Source organism: Phaethon lepturus, unplaced genomic scaffold (assembly GCF_000687285.1).
Source record: "Phaethon lepturus isolate BGI_N335 unplaced genomic scaffold, ASM68728v1 scaffold5666, whole genome shotgun sequence".
In the NCBI taxonomy this organism is placed as follows: domain Eukaryota; kingdom Metazoa; phylum Chordata; class Aves; order Phaethontiformes; family Phaethontidae; genus Phaethon; species Phaethon lepturus.
Window position 1 is genome coordinate 1 of NW_010548194.1, and position 13,662 is coordinate 13,662.

The following is a 13,662-nucleotide window of genomic DNA, read 5'->3' on the forward strand; positions in this document are numbered from 1 at the left end:
GGGGCAGCGGGGGGTGTGAATCGCCTCAGGGGGAGGGAGGGGTGCGGCCGAGCTGGGCTCCCTGCGCCCGGGGCAAGGCGGCACTGACGGGCCTAGGCCCTGGGGAGTGTGTTACGTGGTGTGTGCCCCCCCTTCCCTCATGGTGGTGGCTGGTGTTCGGGAGTGCCGGTAGAAGCTGCAGGTTGGGGCACAGCCTGCTCTGATTCGCGGTACGCTGATACAGGCGAGGGTACTGACATTCAATTTCATGTGCTCTCAGTCCCTTAGAGATACAATCCTCTGAAATTCATGAACCAGCATGCTTGGCAGAAGACCTAAAAAAAGCCCTCAGGCAAAGGGCCAGGGAGCTGCAGTTGCAAAGCAGGTAAGGAAGGCAAAGGGCCAGGGAGCTGTGGTTGCAAAACAGGTAGGGAAACCTCCTACTCCTATTGCTCTTCGAGGGTAGTCGTGTTCTGATCGCTTGCTGCTGTTTTCCTGCTAGAATCTCCCATGCATCAATAAGATATTGCAGGACCATGAAAAAAATGAAATTGTGTGGTGCCTGTTTTGCTGTGTTCTCCTTTAGCGTGTTTTTCTTAAACTAGATACCTGATAATGCAGCAGTAGAGGTCTGGCAGGGAAGACACAATGTTGTAATGCTGTAATCTTTGCGTGAGACCTCATGACTCATGCTTACAGTAGTTTCCTACCCCAGCTGTATGAGATTTAATAATAACCTCACTGACTATACAGAGGGTTTTTCTTATACCTCTAAGAAAACAGAAGTAAGAGGACCAGAATATCAAATAACAAGTTCAGGAGCACATATAGAAGAACCTTAAGGTGCTACACCAGGGACAGTTAATTTCCTGTGTATAGAATGGAAAAAAAATTTTTTCTTACAACAGATGGACTGATAAGTCTATGTCCCTCTCCTGTAGCTAAAAGTGAGCTTAGATGTGTCCATGTGTTGGGGTTGTTTTCATACTCTCTACAATTTTTTTTCAGAACTTTTTTTCTGTTTTATTCAACATTTCTTTAATACTATTAATTTCACTGGAAATTTGCCTTACTGAACAGATTGAGAGACTCAGAGCTAGGACTACTACCCTCGCTTCACTTCCTACACTTGCAGTTTGGTAATGAACAGATCACGTCTGCTTCTGATCCATTTTGCACATTGATAAAAGGTGTATGTATGTTCCATAGAACTTGAATCTTTAGATCACCATTATAAATATTTCCTAATTAAATTTTGTCACGACCTTCTTCCCATTCTGTCCAAGACTGCAAATGTATTAGTTTTGTTTTATGGAAGGAAGATGGATAAGGCAGAGGGTGGCTAACTGGCCTGCCTGGTGCCTTACAGGATGTCAAGGGCAGGAGCAGGGCTAGTAAACAAATAGCTGCAGATTTCAAATACTGTTCATGATCCTTGGAATCAGTGTTTCTCAGCTATATTTCACATTCTCCTTTGGGATTATAAAAGGGTTCAAATAGGCCACAAAATATTTTAAGGCAGTAGCCACCAGCACCTCAGTTCTTGCAGGGCTGAAAAAAAAGTTCTTATTACTGATTCACACTATTGATAAACTGACAGGCCGCTTCAGCTGCTGGCAGCACTTTAGATCCTCTGGGGCAGGAGAAAATTGTTAACCCTTGTAATAATGACAACTGACTTTTATTCCTTTGCTTGAGAGAAGCTGAACTGCTGTGTACTTGGCCATGTGAAGACCAGTAAGACAACAGGGGCTTGTGCTTTGAAGAAGTCTGAGGAAAGCTACTCCACCTACCTCATATGATGAATCTAATTCAGTTAATTCATGTTTATAAAAAAGCTTATCATACTTTGAATAAAAATGTTATTTCTGGGCCAGTTAGTATCTTAACAAGCAACATAAAAATTGTGATAAAATGGCATCTTAGAAGATTACCGTTTAGACTAAGACCTCAGAGATTTCTCTGATACTTAGGTCTTTTGGCATATTTTACAACAGCTGAGTGATAAGCCCCACTACTCTGTAAAATTCTGATTACTGTTATTAATAATATTCCCTGAGATGGTGTGGGTTAGATGATGATCTGTTCCATGCAATTGGTTGTTTTCTCTAGTGTAGTGTAGGCATTGCTGGGTTTGTAACAGCTATGTTTCTCTGTGTGTGTGCATGTGCTTTCCATGTGTTTATGACTTACAAACTGAGGTATTGCGAAGTACAGAACAGTTCTATGTGTGTAAATATAGCTTATTCTGAGAGATAAGGGTGAAATCTCTGCAGTGTATGTGTGTCAGACATGTATTGTGTGAATGATGATTGAATATTTTTTTAGTTTAGCTGTTACAGGAATTGCCCTGAACTTCCCTAATGATGTCTGTTTCATGAGGCTCAGTGTAACAGACATAATTTTACTTTACGTTATGTCAGGCTATTAGATAGGCTTGATTTTAAGAAATTGTTGATTGTCTAGAGTTTTAGAGGGGGTACTTGTGGCTTAAGGTTTACGTACCTTATGTCAGTTATGGGTGCCGGGTTTGCATTGTTTTGGTAATAGAAGTGGTATGATAGTGAGCTTTAAGAAAAGTGAGCAGAATCCAGAATGCATGAACATTTAAAAATAATCCATGCAGTGTGATGTTTTTGAGTGTCATCTCTGTTCTAGCTGCAGTATTTTATAATTTTTAAAAATTTTTTCTTTTCCCTTGGCTCCAGCTGGGACTCTTTGTAGATTTCAATCCTGAAGAGATGCTGCTGAGTGCAGAGGATGGTGGGGATGATGGAGACCTAGAAGCAGAGCTTGCCGCTATCACAGGAGCGAGGGTGAAAGAAGGGAAATCAAAACCAAAAGGGAAAAGTAAGTTAAAGTATCTGGATTTTATTTATTGACAATTTGAATAATTTATTAAAGATACCTATTTACAAATAACTGATTGATCTAAAATGTTTTTTCATCACTGATAGAAGCTGAAATTGCAACTAGTCTTTCCTTTACTTTGAAAGGTTTAAGTTGTTACTCCACAAAAAGGGTAAGAGGTCTTTTTTGTCTATGCTCTTGTAGACCTAGGAAAAAGCTATATGATGCCTAGCCAATTTAATGACTAAATTAAGAGATGCTTGTTTAGCATATGAAGTCATAAAAATGTGCAGTAGGTGCTAGATGAACTCAAAATGGAAATTGTGTTTCCTGTGGAGGGTGAGTTGTTTGTTGTTTGGTTGCTCTTCTGTTTTTGTTTAAAGACTGAATTTACCAAATGAGAATTATATTTCTAGTTGCTTGGAGTCTGTAACTAAAATTGAATACCCTTTTAAGAGGGAAATCCTGGAACTGATGGGATTACTGGGAGGATCCTGTAGCTTGTGTTATGCAGGAGGTTAGAGTGTCTCTTGGAATGGATTCTTACTATTCTTAATATTTTAAGCATCTGTTAATTTTTTCTGATAGCACTCGCATGCAGCTATGCGGTGTTTTCACCTGGTAATCTACTATAAATCAAGGCTGCTGCTGAGAGGGACAGTCTCGAGTGAGCGTGCTCTACCTCTAAGCTGGTGTACATGTTTACAGAACTGCAGGGTGAGCTGGTTCAGGAAACCAATCTATAAAAATAAGTTTTTGTTGTTATGCTAGGTTTTCAGCTGAATCAGTTCCTTGATCAGGTTTGCTACCTGCCTGTTTGAATGTTTCTGTGGCTGCAAGAGAGGGGTGGCAGCAAGTGGTTGAGATGGGACAAGGAGAATGGGGCCCATCCTTGCTACAGGTATGTGAGCAGATGCTGGAAAGAAGGCTTAGTGTAACTACAGCCTTATTTGCAGCTCTGCAGTAATTTGCCTGTAGTATTTGAAGGGATTTCACACAGAGCAGCAGGGAAATTAAGAATTTAAAAATATTGAGGAAAAACTGATAGTCTAAACACTGTAATTGCTGAGAGACAGAGGAGGTGCTTGTATCTAAAGCTAAATTCTAAATAATTTCCATTTTACAGATTTTAAGATTGTATTAAACCCTTAAAGCTAGTAAGCGTAATTTTGCTAATATGCACAATAGCAGAACTTCTGCCATTGGACTAGGTTACTCATGGTTAAAACATGCAGGATAGTGTTTTGAGGATGAATGTGTATGTCAGGAGCGCTTGAATTGTCAGCTTTTCAAGTGCTGACTTCTTTCTTGCCCTGATCATGTCCCTTAGTGTTTTTTTTTGGTCTCTCTATTCATAAGAGGGAAATGAAACTGTAAAATTAACATTTACTATGCCTTCTAAAGATATGTGTTATGGCTCATAAACCTGTTTTCCAAAATAATTTCTGTTTTCCTGGTAGAATTGGGAGTATATAGATTAGAAGCTCATGGAAGATGAACAACTGGACAGCTGGCACTGGGTTCTCATGGGACTGGTACAGTGTAGTGATGGGGACATGGTGCATGGTGGGAGCAGGATGCAGGCTGGTGCCTGGAGAGGAGGAGGGTTCAGTAAGGGCAGGGGAGAAAACGATCCTATCTGGAGAAGGACAGAAAAAAAGGACTCGGTCCAATACATACCAGTGCTCAGTTCTTGGCTGAGCACAAGGTGCAATAATTGACTCCTGGCTTTACTTCTAGAGTTCTTGGCGGGCGGGGAGTGTGTGATCTCTCCCTCTAGCTTGAAGATGCAGGCAGCAAAAGCTGTACTTTTGCAACATCTTAAGTACAGAGATCTCTTCTATCTGTGACTGATAAATGCCAATTGGTCAGTCACTCAGGTGTTTGAAACTGTAGCTTCAACTTGCCATACTGGATTAGAGCTGAACCAACCATCCAAGGAGGCTTGGTTGGCTTTTTTGCCTCTAGTGGCACTTCATGGAAGGAACACTTTGACCCTTGAAGTACAACCAGTTGCCTTTGAATATGTTGATAGTTAAGGAAAATGTGGTTGGCACAGCGTGAAGTAGAGATGAGAACTCGGCAAGGAGGAGTTAAGTAGAGTTTTCAGGGTGAAGACTAGAAGCTTGAAGAGAAATTGCAAGATAAAGTAGCCAAGAAAGATTTGGAAGAGGGCAAATCTCATGGGCATGAGACAGCAATGCAGAAAATGCGGAAGTGTAGTTAGGGAGGCAGAGGAAACAGCACTTTTTCTGATTTGCTTAGCAGTTGTCTGTGCCAGTGTTCTGCTGCTGCTCTTGAGATCAGAACAAGTATGATGCCTTGATTTGGAGCATTCTATTTTCATATGCCAAGTGTGACTTTGCAGTGGTGTTTGATATATGAAACAAGTGGTTTCTCAAGGTAGAAAGATTTTCTTGTCTTCCTTTCTTGCTGTCTTCACACGTGGATAGTTTGCTGTCCCTCCTTGCTTGTCATGTTAATAGCCAGTAGTTTGGCTTAAGGCTTGTGTTGTTCAGTATGTCTCTAAAATTGATGTTAATATGCATTATCAGATTCAAAGGATAAATACATAGCTAGTTTAACATGAGATGGAGAGAGAGAGGCATTCTTGTGCCTAAGAAATTGAGAAAATGGATCAACTGTTGGAGTCTCGAGCATAATGTAGACCCTATACAAAATTCCAGTGATTTAGTGAGTTGTAGTTTGATTGGGAACTCTTTGAGCTCAGCACTATTTTTGGTAAATGCCTTGAACTTTGTTCTGATTTATGGCTGTATGTGCTGTTGTAATACACACCATGACATATTTTTTGGCTTTGAAAGAAAATGTGAGCAGAAGTTTTACTGGCAGGTGTGCCTGGGATGTTCAATGCAAGTGTTTGCATATCGTGCATTTGACTGTTGGTCTAACTTGGATCTTTGGGAACTAGAGTACTCAAAATAGAGTAACTAAAAAAAAAGAAATAGTTTGTTGGCACTTAGGGATGGATGGATGTGGACCATATGTGTTCCATGTGGAGTCAGAATTTATTCTGTCAGTCAGGGGCTACACCAGGAATGAATTACATTTTATTAAGGTAATAAACTGACATGAGACAAAGGACACAGGAACAGAAAGACCTGACAAGGATGCTGAGTCCAGGCCTTTTTAATGTGGACAATCATGTCATAAATACCTTTCATAAATATCTAGTGTCAGCTTAAAAATAGTTCAGATATTTCTTCCTGCTGGGGACAGAGGCTGCTCTAGTAATTCCCTTTCATGGCTAGAAAGTTCTAATTAGATTTATTCATCAACAGTTTACATTCATTTTCTGTTGTGCCACCGTTGATTTTTATCTTAACTGAGGAATACAGTTTTGATGTAACATCCGAGAATAGTATTCTTCTCCAACTTTTCCTTGGAAAATTGAAGTCTTCCATAATGACAAAGTTTTTGTTACTAGCTATTTTTCTAAATAGTATCAAAGAAGTACTTGTCAGTGTCTTAAATCAGCCTAGGAGCTTGAGGTGACTTGTAGTAGTTTTTCCTTGAAGCAGTTGTTTCATCCAGTCCTACTTGTCTTTCTTACACAGTCTTAAATGTCATTCCTGTGCAAACCTACCACAGTATTTTTCTCTTTTGTGTCCATGCTTTCTGAGCACTGGTGTGTCCCACCATACCTGCTAGTCTATCACAGTGCTTATGGTTTTGCTGTTAAGGCTCCTTATATTAGTAAACAGGCACTATTTCTCCCTGAGATCTAATTTCCGAGCTAGGTTATTGGATGCAGTCATTTTCCTTGTCTTATTGCCTGCCTTGACTGTCACTCTCTAGTATTGTTTTTTTCCTGGAAATTCACTTCCCCGGTCTTTGCCCTTTATTCACCTCATTTACCTGTGACACTATCCAATAAAGGGGAAGCAAGAGGAGAAGTCACTGCTGTCTTTCACCTGGTAGCAACTCCTTTAGAATTTCCTGGTAGACAGTAAGTTGTCCATGGGACAGCGATGTGCCCTGGTGGCCAAGAGGGCCAGTGGTATCCTGGGGTGCATTAAGAAGAGTGTGACCAGCAGGTGGAGAGAGGTTATCCTCCCCCTCTACTCTACACTGGTGAGGCCTCATCTGGAGTATTGTGTGCAGTTCTGGGCTCCCCAGTTCAAGAGAGACAGGGAACTTCTGAGAGAGTCCAACAGAGGGCTACGAGGATGATGAAGGGACTGGAACATCTCTTGTATGAGGAAAGGCCGAGAGACCTGGGGCTGTTTAGTCTGGAGAAGAGAAGGCTGAGAGGGGACTTTATGTCTATAAATATCAGAATGGTGTCTGTCAGGAGGGTGGAGCCAGTCTCTTCTCAGTAGTGCCCAGTGATACGATGAGGGGCAATGGGCACAAACTGCAGCACAAGAAGTTCCACCTCAACATGAGAGAAAACGTCTTTACTGGGAGGGTGACAGAGCACTGGAACAGGCTGCCCAGAGAGGGGGTGGAGTCTCCTTCTCTGGAGACCTTCAAAACGCAACTGGACATGTTCCTGTGCAACCTGCCCTAGGTGATCCTGCCTTGGGAGGGGGGTTGGACTAGATGATCTTCAGAGGTCCTTTCCAACCCCTCCCATTCTGTGATTCTGTAATTTATGTCCAGTGACTGCATAACTGTTACTTAGGGTTTATGGCTCCTTGTGGTTTCTTTTTACAGCTCCTTTGCCCATGGATCATATTGAAAAAATGGCTGCAGAGTGTATGAAGGACCTGAATGAAGATGAGGAGGAAGAAGCAGATGATGACGACCTGGAGAAAGATACAGACCTGTTGGTATGCATAACTTTGCTAGCAAAAAAATTTTAGTATGTCTTTATTGTTGGTTTTTTGCATTAAGCAAAAATGTCTGCTAATTTTGTGGTTAGAAGCTAAAATATTGAAAATATCCATTAGATATAAGACTTTGCAGGATTCAACCCCCTGCACCAGAATAAGAGAGTTTCCTAACTAACATTCATATATGTGAGGGTCTTAGAGAAGTGGGGGGAACAGAGGGAATCCCATTGCATGTCAGCTGGTGAAATACAGCCAGGGACATTCTTCTTAAAGTGATGTCTGGCACCGTTTTGCTACTTGTACTTTTGCTACTTACTAGTAGTGCTTGGCCTGAGGCAATACCTCCTGTGAAATTATTTGTCATTTCAGTGAGTGATCTAGTTGGCAGGATTTAAGGAAGGAGAGTTATGCAGTAGTTTTGACTGCTATTGTTAATAGATGCTTTTTGGAAATTGCAAATTTGGGTTTGAATGCTATTTCACTGTAAAAGTACTTGCAAACTTGTGTGGTGATCTTGGAGTTGCAGTGTGGCTTTTGAGTGGTATCTGGCTTCCTGTTGTGAATACAAGTAGAACCAGTTTCATTTAAAAATTAAAACTTAAAAAAAAAGATCAGAATATAAGATGTTTAGACTCTCTGTTTGGGTTAAAGGTCCATCCAAAGGCTTTGGAGCTTGAGACTTGATTTTATATTGTCTTTTGAGGAAAAAGAAAATTTTGAGGAAAAGCCTTTTGTTGGCTTTTACTTTAGGCAGAATTGCAAGAAGTTCTGGGAGTGGAAGGTGAGACAGGAAGCTGTGAGGATGAAACGATAGCAATGGAGCCATCCACAGCTGAACCAGAAAATGAGCAACCTGAACTGCAACCACAGGTAGGTAAGAGCTTCATGTTCCTGACAGTTTTGCTGAATCACTGTTGTCATGCAACTTACACAAGGGTCACCAACAAGGATCTAGAGAGGTGGTCTTGTCCTCCAATGGAAGAAAAACTACGCTGTTGCTATCTTCTCTGTGGAAACCAATGCTCTATTGATACGGGTGAATTTTTTGCTTTGTTCAGAGGATGATTTTTAATGTTAGCATAGAATTGAGGAGGTAAACAGTTGGAATCAAGCATGTCTTGTCCCTCATTATGCATATGATCATGCAGACTGCAGTTCAGGCTTCCAGAGTTTGTATCTTCCCCCTCAGAGTATTGAGCAGTGTGCCAAAATTGTGAGACTTGTTATAACTCAGCATCTTTGACATCGTTGTGGATTTTTTCTCAGTGGCATTAGCCTTCTCAGCTTAATTTGGAAATCCTCATGCAGTCAGATCCTTTATTCAGTTACTGCCATGTTTCTGTTTTGTGCTAGATTCCAGTGCTCTTGTGCATTGGGCCCATTAATAAATGGGTCTGAGAGCGTTTCTATAGAGATAATGGCAATAATTACATCAGTAGCCATCTGAAAGGTCTCTGTAGCTGTGGAGTGTTTGCAAGTAGCTACTCATAACTTTGCTTAGGCTGCTTTTGTCACTGAACTAATTCCAGGCTGTAGAAGGAGGAAAAAGAGCTCTTGTAGTAAAACCAGGTTGAAGAAGCCCAGAAGGGAGTAAACTAGCATGTTTTAAAAATAAGAAAAGAAAACATCAAGATTTGTGCCAAAATACCTCTTCACACCCTCAGTTGTGTGGTGTTTGAGAGACTTTACTGTTCTCTTCACCTACTCCCTAACCACATGGCTCCAATTACCCTGTGACTGTGAGTTTTCTAAATGTCTCCACCCATTCTTCTCTATTACGCCTTTGAGAGAAAGCCCAGAGGTGGATCCAGGGACCGTTAGTGTAGTACAAGCGCTCCTCTGTTTTACAGACTGTTTCATCCTTGCACTCTTGATTAATAGCAGTGTGTGTAGAAGAGGAGTATTTGTTTTTCAGTGCTGTGAGAAAACTCATATAGTTGGATGAAATAAGTTTTCTTGACTTGTTTTGTTTCTTCTGAGACCACCCCACTTCCTGCTGTTACCAGTGAGCTGCAGCAGACAATAGAGAAGAGAATTGCTAACTATAGGACAGCAATTTCTAACGCAAAGGAGTCAGGTGAGAGTGGCAAAATACGCCGATACGAAAGAGGCCTTAAGGTAAGTTGGGTTCATCAGGTATGTGAATGGGGGGGAGGCAAAGTCGGTTCTCTGAAGTGTAGTTCAGAGTATTTCCAGACTGTGTGAATTTATTGAAAGGGGCCAGAAATTCTAATATGCTGTCTTGAGTTACTTTAAAAACATGTCTTGTTACTTACTCCCAATCTGATGTAGCAAATACATGGATAAAGTGTAACTTCAAATGTCTTTTGTGCATCATCTTTGTTTCTGTTGAATGTGGCTAATGGTAGCTGGAGGCAGTGGTTGTGCTAAATGCTGATGTTAAACTCACCTGTCTAGATCTGAATTTGACCTATGATGTCTGTTCAGTGTTACCTTAAAGCAAAGTTCAGGAGCACGTATACCTTCCAGTGCATCACTGATGTCTTCCCTCAGGTACTAACCTTCAACTCAGTTCTGTGAGACAAAGGAAGGTGATACCTTTCCCTGAGTATGTTAGTTGTGACTGAAAATGAATGGAACAGGATTTTGCATTAAGGCAATTAAAAATTGCAGCAAGGAGTGGTTTCTTCAGCTTTGCATCTTTGCAGGCAGGTGGCGTGCTTGTAGTTAGTTGGTAGTGCCTGGTGATTACCGCTTGGCAGAGTGCCTCTATTTCCCTGTTTGCTTTCCTCTGGTCTCCTGCATCACCTCAGACAGCAGCCAGCTCTGTCTTGTTGTGCAAAGCTTTAGAGCTCAGCACTGTACACTGAGGGGAGAATGTAATGTCTCACTATCTACCAGGTGCCTTAGGGTACAAAGGGAATGACTGAGGCCAAATCCAGGGGAGGAAGTGCACAAGAAAAGAGATGTCTGTGTGTGTCCACTGCCTGCTAGCTCTGAAAGGAATATACATGAAACCACCCGACCTTTCAGAGAGCAAGAGGGGATATGCAAACCTTCTTATTTCATACAATAATGAAGCTTAGTGGGCTGTTTGCCACTTCCTTTATTTTTCAAGGTAGGGAGTTTCCCTGTGCCTAAGCAGTGTAACTAAGGATAATAGACTAGATCTTGCTTCGCAGCTCACCATTCCTTAATTAGCAAAATGACATGCCAACACATGGTGTACAGTTATCTCTTGTACTTAGTTCTTGGAACTGTGAACTTTAATCTCAGTGTTTAATTCCATTTCCACTCAGTCTGTCATCCCACACGTGGAGGAGAGCGAGCTGTGTGTGGGTTGCTGTACTGGTCTGAACCCCAATCTCACATGCAGTCAGTCCAAAGTATCTCTGCCACTGTTGCTTAATAAGTCAAACAATGTCGTGGCTAACCAGAAATAGCAGTGATTCTGGCACTGATGAGATTTTGTTGTTGTTGTCTTTCTGTGCTTCCGTATCAGTTTCTGTGGAAGGTGAAAGAAGTAAAACTTTTGTTTTGGCTGGTGGTCTTCTGTCTGAACCTTAAATTAAAAAAAATAACAATACTGAGGAAGGTAATATTTGTGGTGGAAGAAGAGTTTAAAAAAAAATGAGCAGCAGTTAAACCATGTTACAGATGGTGAGAGCTTCTTGCCATAGGTCACCAGCTAAAGGTCCATTTCCTTTGTTAGTATTTAATGTCTTTCCTCATTGCATTAACTCATGCATACTCCTTCCTTCCCTGAATCCACATAGACAGTGACATTTCAGAGTAGTGTATTTTATTTTGTTTTAAAGACATAAAATCTGTCTACAGTTGGCATAAATTGCTTCCTTGGTGACGAAACAGAGTGGGCCATATCAGCCATCCAGTAATTTTAGGTGTTGAGGTAATTGCAATTACAAAGGGTGGGTAACAAGTCCTTTGCATTGTGTTGCTCTGATAACTGGACACCTCTTACTAGTGCTGAAGTAGGCCCTGCGGAAAAATAGGGAGCTAAAGGGCAGCAATTTGTGGTGGTGCGGGTAATAGATTCCATCATGTATAAGGGAAGGAATTTGTGTTTTAATGATTTTATGCTAGTAATATGTTTAATGAAAATGCCTATCGACTTCGCTATTCCATCTCTGCCAGACACTGGAAACCATGATGGCTGCAGTGAAGAAAGGCAAAAAAATCAATGAGGAAGAAATGCCACCTCCTGTTGCAACAGGAAAGAGTTCTCACTTATCTCAAGGCATGGGAGCGGAGCTAGAGAGTTCAGGAGATTCAGTCAGTGTCCTACCAGAGAGTAAAGCTGAGTCTGCTGCAGGTGATGAGCCGAAGACCTCTCATGAGGCAATGCAGCATCTGGAATCAGAGTCTCTACAGGGTCATGCTGCTTCTAGTCCTACTATGGAAACAGGTACCATGATCTAAGAGGGTAAGCAGTTGCAACACTGATTCAATGCTATGTCTTGATACTGGTATTGTGTAGCAAAGCACTGTTTATGTTGAAACTTCCTTGCTCGATGTTTCAGCTAGAGTTGTCAGTGGGATGCTGAATTTCTGGCAGTGGAGTCATTGTTATAGAGCTCTTGTATGCTCCATGTCAGTAGCTTGCACTTAACATTTCACGTGCCTCAGTTTCTCCTTCGATATTGTGACATGTGGAATCCCAAGCTTCAAAGAGTTCTGAGATACTGACTAAAAGATTTTTTTTTTTTTTCTTTTTAACTGGGAAAAGTGGGATTATTATGTCTGTAGTATTTCTGGACACTGGAGGAAAATGACTTTTGGCAGATGGCTCTGTGATTCAAAGCAAAAGAGGACGAATGCAAATCGGTTGGAATAGATGGACATCTTGCATGCTCTGTGTAAGTCTCAGCATTGTTTCATTCTCGCAGATCTCCAGAAGAGCAGCACACGAGCCATACTACTTATGAGGCAGAAGGAGTATAAATTAGCAGCTCTAAAAGCCAAGCAGCAAGGGGACCTGGAGAAAGCAAAGGAATACATGAAGACAGGCAAGGTAAGCACAAAGAAATCCTGAATGCTAAACATGCCCTGTGTTTGTCAAATATAAATTGTCAAATACTCATTGTGTCAGCTACCAAGAAGTATAAATCTTCTGTTTTTTCTGCATTAGAAATTTAATGTGGTCTTGGAAGCTTTGGACAGCGGACAGCCGATAGACCTCCAAAATATGCCTCCACCTCCTCAGGGTAAGGCTTGTCTTACAGAAATACTCTTAGAAGTCTCTCTGTACTGTAACAGAATGATTCTGCATTTGATTGCAAAACTATAAGAAGAATTGAAGATCACTTAGGTCTGAGGCTTACTGCATATTCGAGTTCTAATCAAGACTAATGAAAAATGAGATATCATTATTCATATTGAAGTTACTCTCTGTGAATTACACGTGCAAGTAGGTATTTATGTCTAATATTCCTATTTTTCTAACTTTAGATAATAGCAGCCAGTATTTGAAGTGGAAGGGAAAGAGTAATGGCACATTCTTAAAGTTTACTGTAATATTTGATGGTGTTATGTGTTTCAACTGAAGTTCATAACGTTCAGATTAAGAGATTAACAAACAGATTGTAGTGCAGTAAAATCTGAATCTTAAAGCAAGTAACCAATATTAAAGGTACTTCTATACTTGTAAGGGAGTTGGTTTTTTTTCAAATAGATGTAGTATCACCACTGACAATTAATTTGGTCTGTGCAACTCAGTGTTTTAAAATTCACCTTAGATAATTTTTTTCTAAGAAAATAAATGCCAGATTATTTTACTTAATAAATAATGAGATTTATGATTTCTTAAGTTATAAACTCTTCACCAAAGGGCATTAGAGAGAAACTTCACCCATGATATAATCTTGCCTTAAAAAGTGCAAGATTTTTGCAGTGGATATTTTTGTAGTCTTCTGAAATAACCACTGTTATACAATGCCAGAAACTTGGGTGTCTGAATAGACGGTATTACCTGCTTCCCTTTTTCAGCACATCTTTTGTTACTAGGATATTTTAGTCAATTAGTAATCTTGTTCACTCTTTCCATCTGACAACA

At 40.7% G+C, this 13,662-nt stretch overlaps 1 protein-coding gene across 1 annotated transcript in view; it reads left to right on the forward strand.

The window, feature by feature from the left end:
- Nucleotides 1-298: 298 nt before the first annotated feature.
- The window catches only part of CC2D1B (coiled-coil and C2 domain containing 1B), a 33,268-nt gene continuing 19,904 nt past the window's right edge, over nucleotides 299-13,662 (forward strand). Inside the window, exons 1-8 of the mRNA XM_010289886.1 lie at nucleotides 299-364; nucleotides 2,688-2,829; nucleotides 7,510-7,625; nucleotides 8,379-8,498; nucleotides 9,609-9,746; nucleotides 11,745-12,015; nucleotides 12,497-12,621; nucleotides 12,739-12,814. Of these exons, the coding sequence (XP_010288188.1) occupies nucleotides 299-364; nucleotides 2,688-2,829; nucleotides 7,510-7,625; nucleotides 8,379-8,498; nucleotides 9,609-9,746; nucleotides 11,745-12,015; nucleotides 12,497-12,621; nucleotides 12,739-12,814 (1,054 nt within the window). The remainder of the gene's footprint in view (nucleotides 365-2,687; nucleotides 2,830-7,509; nucleotides 7,626-8,378; nucleotides 8,499-9,608; nucleotides 9,747-11,744; nucleotides 12,016-12,496; nucleotides 12,622-12,738; nucleotides 12,815-13,662) is intronic.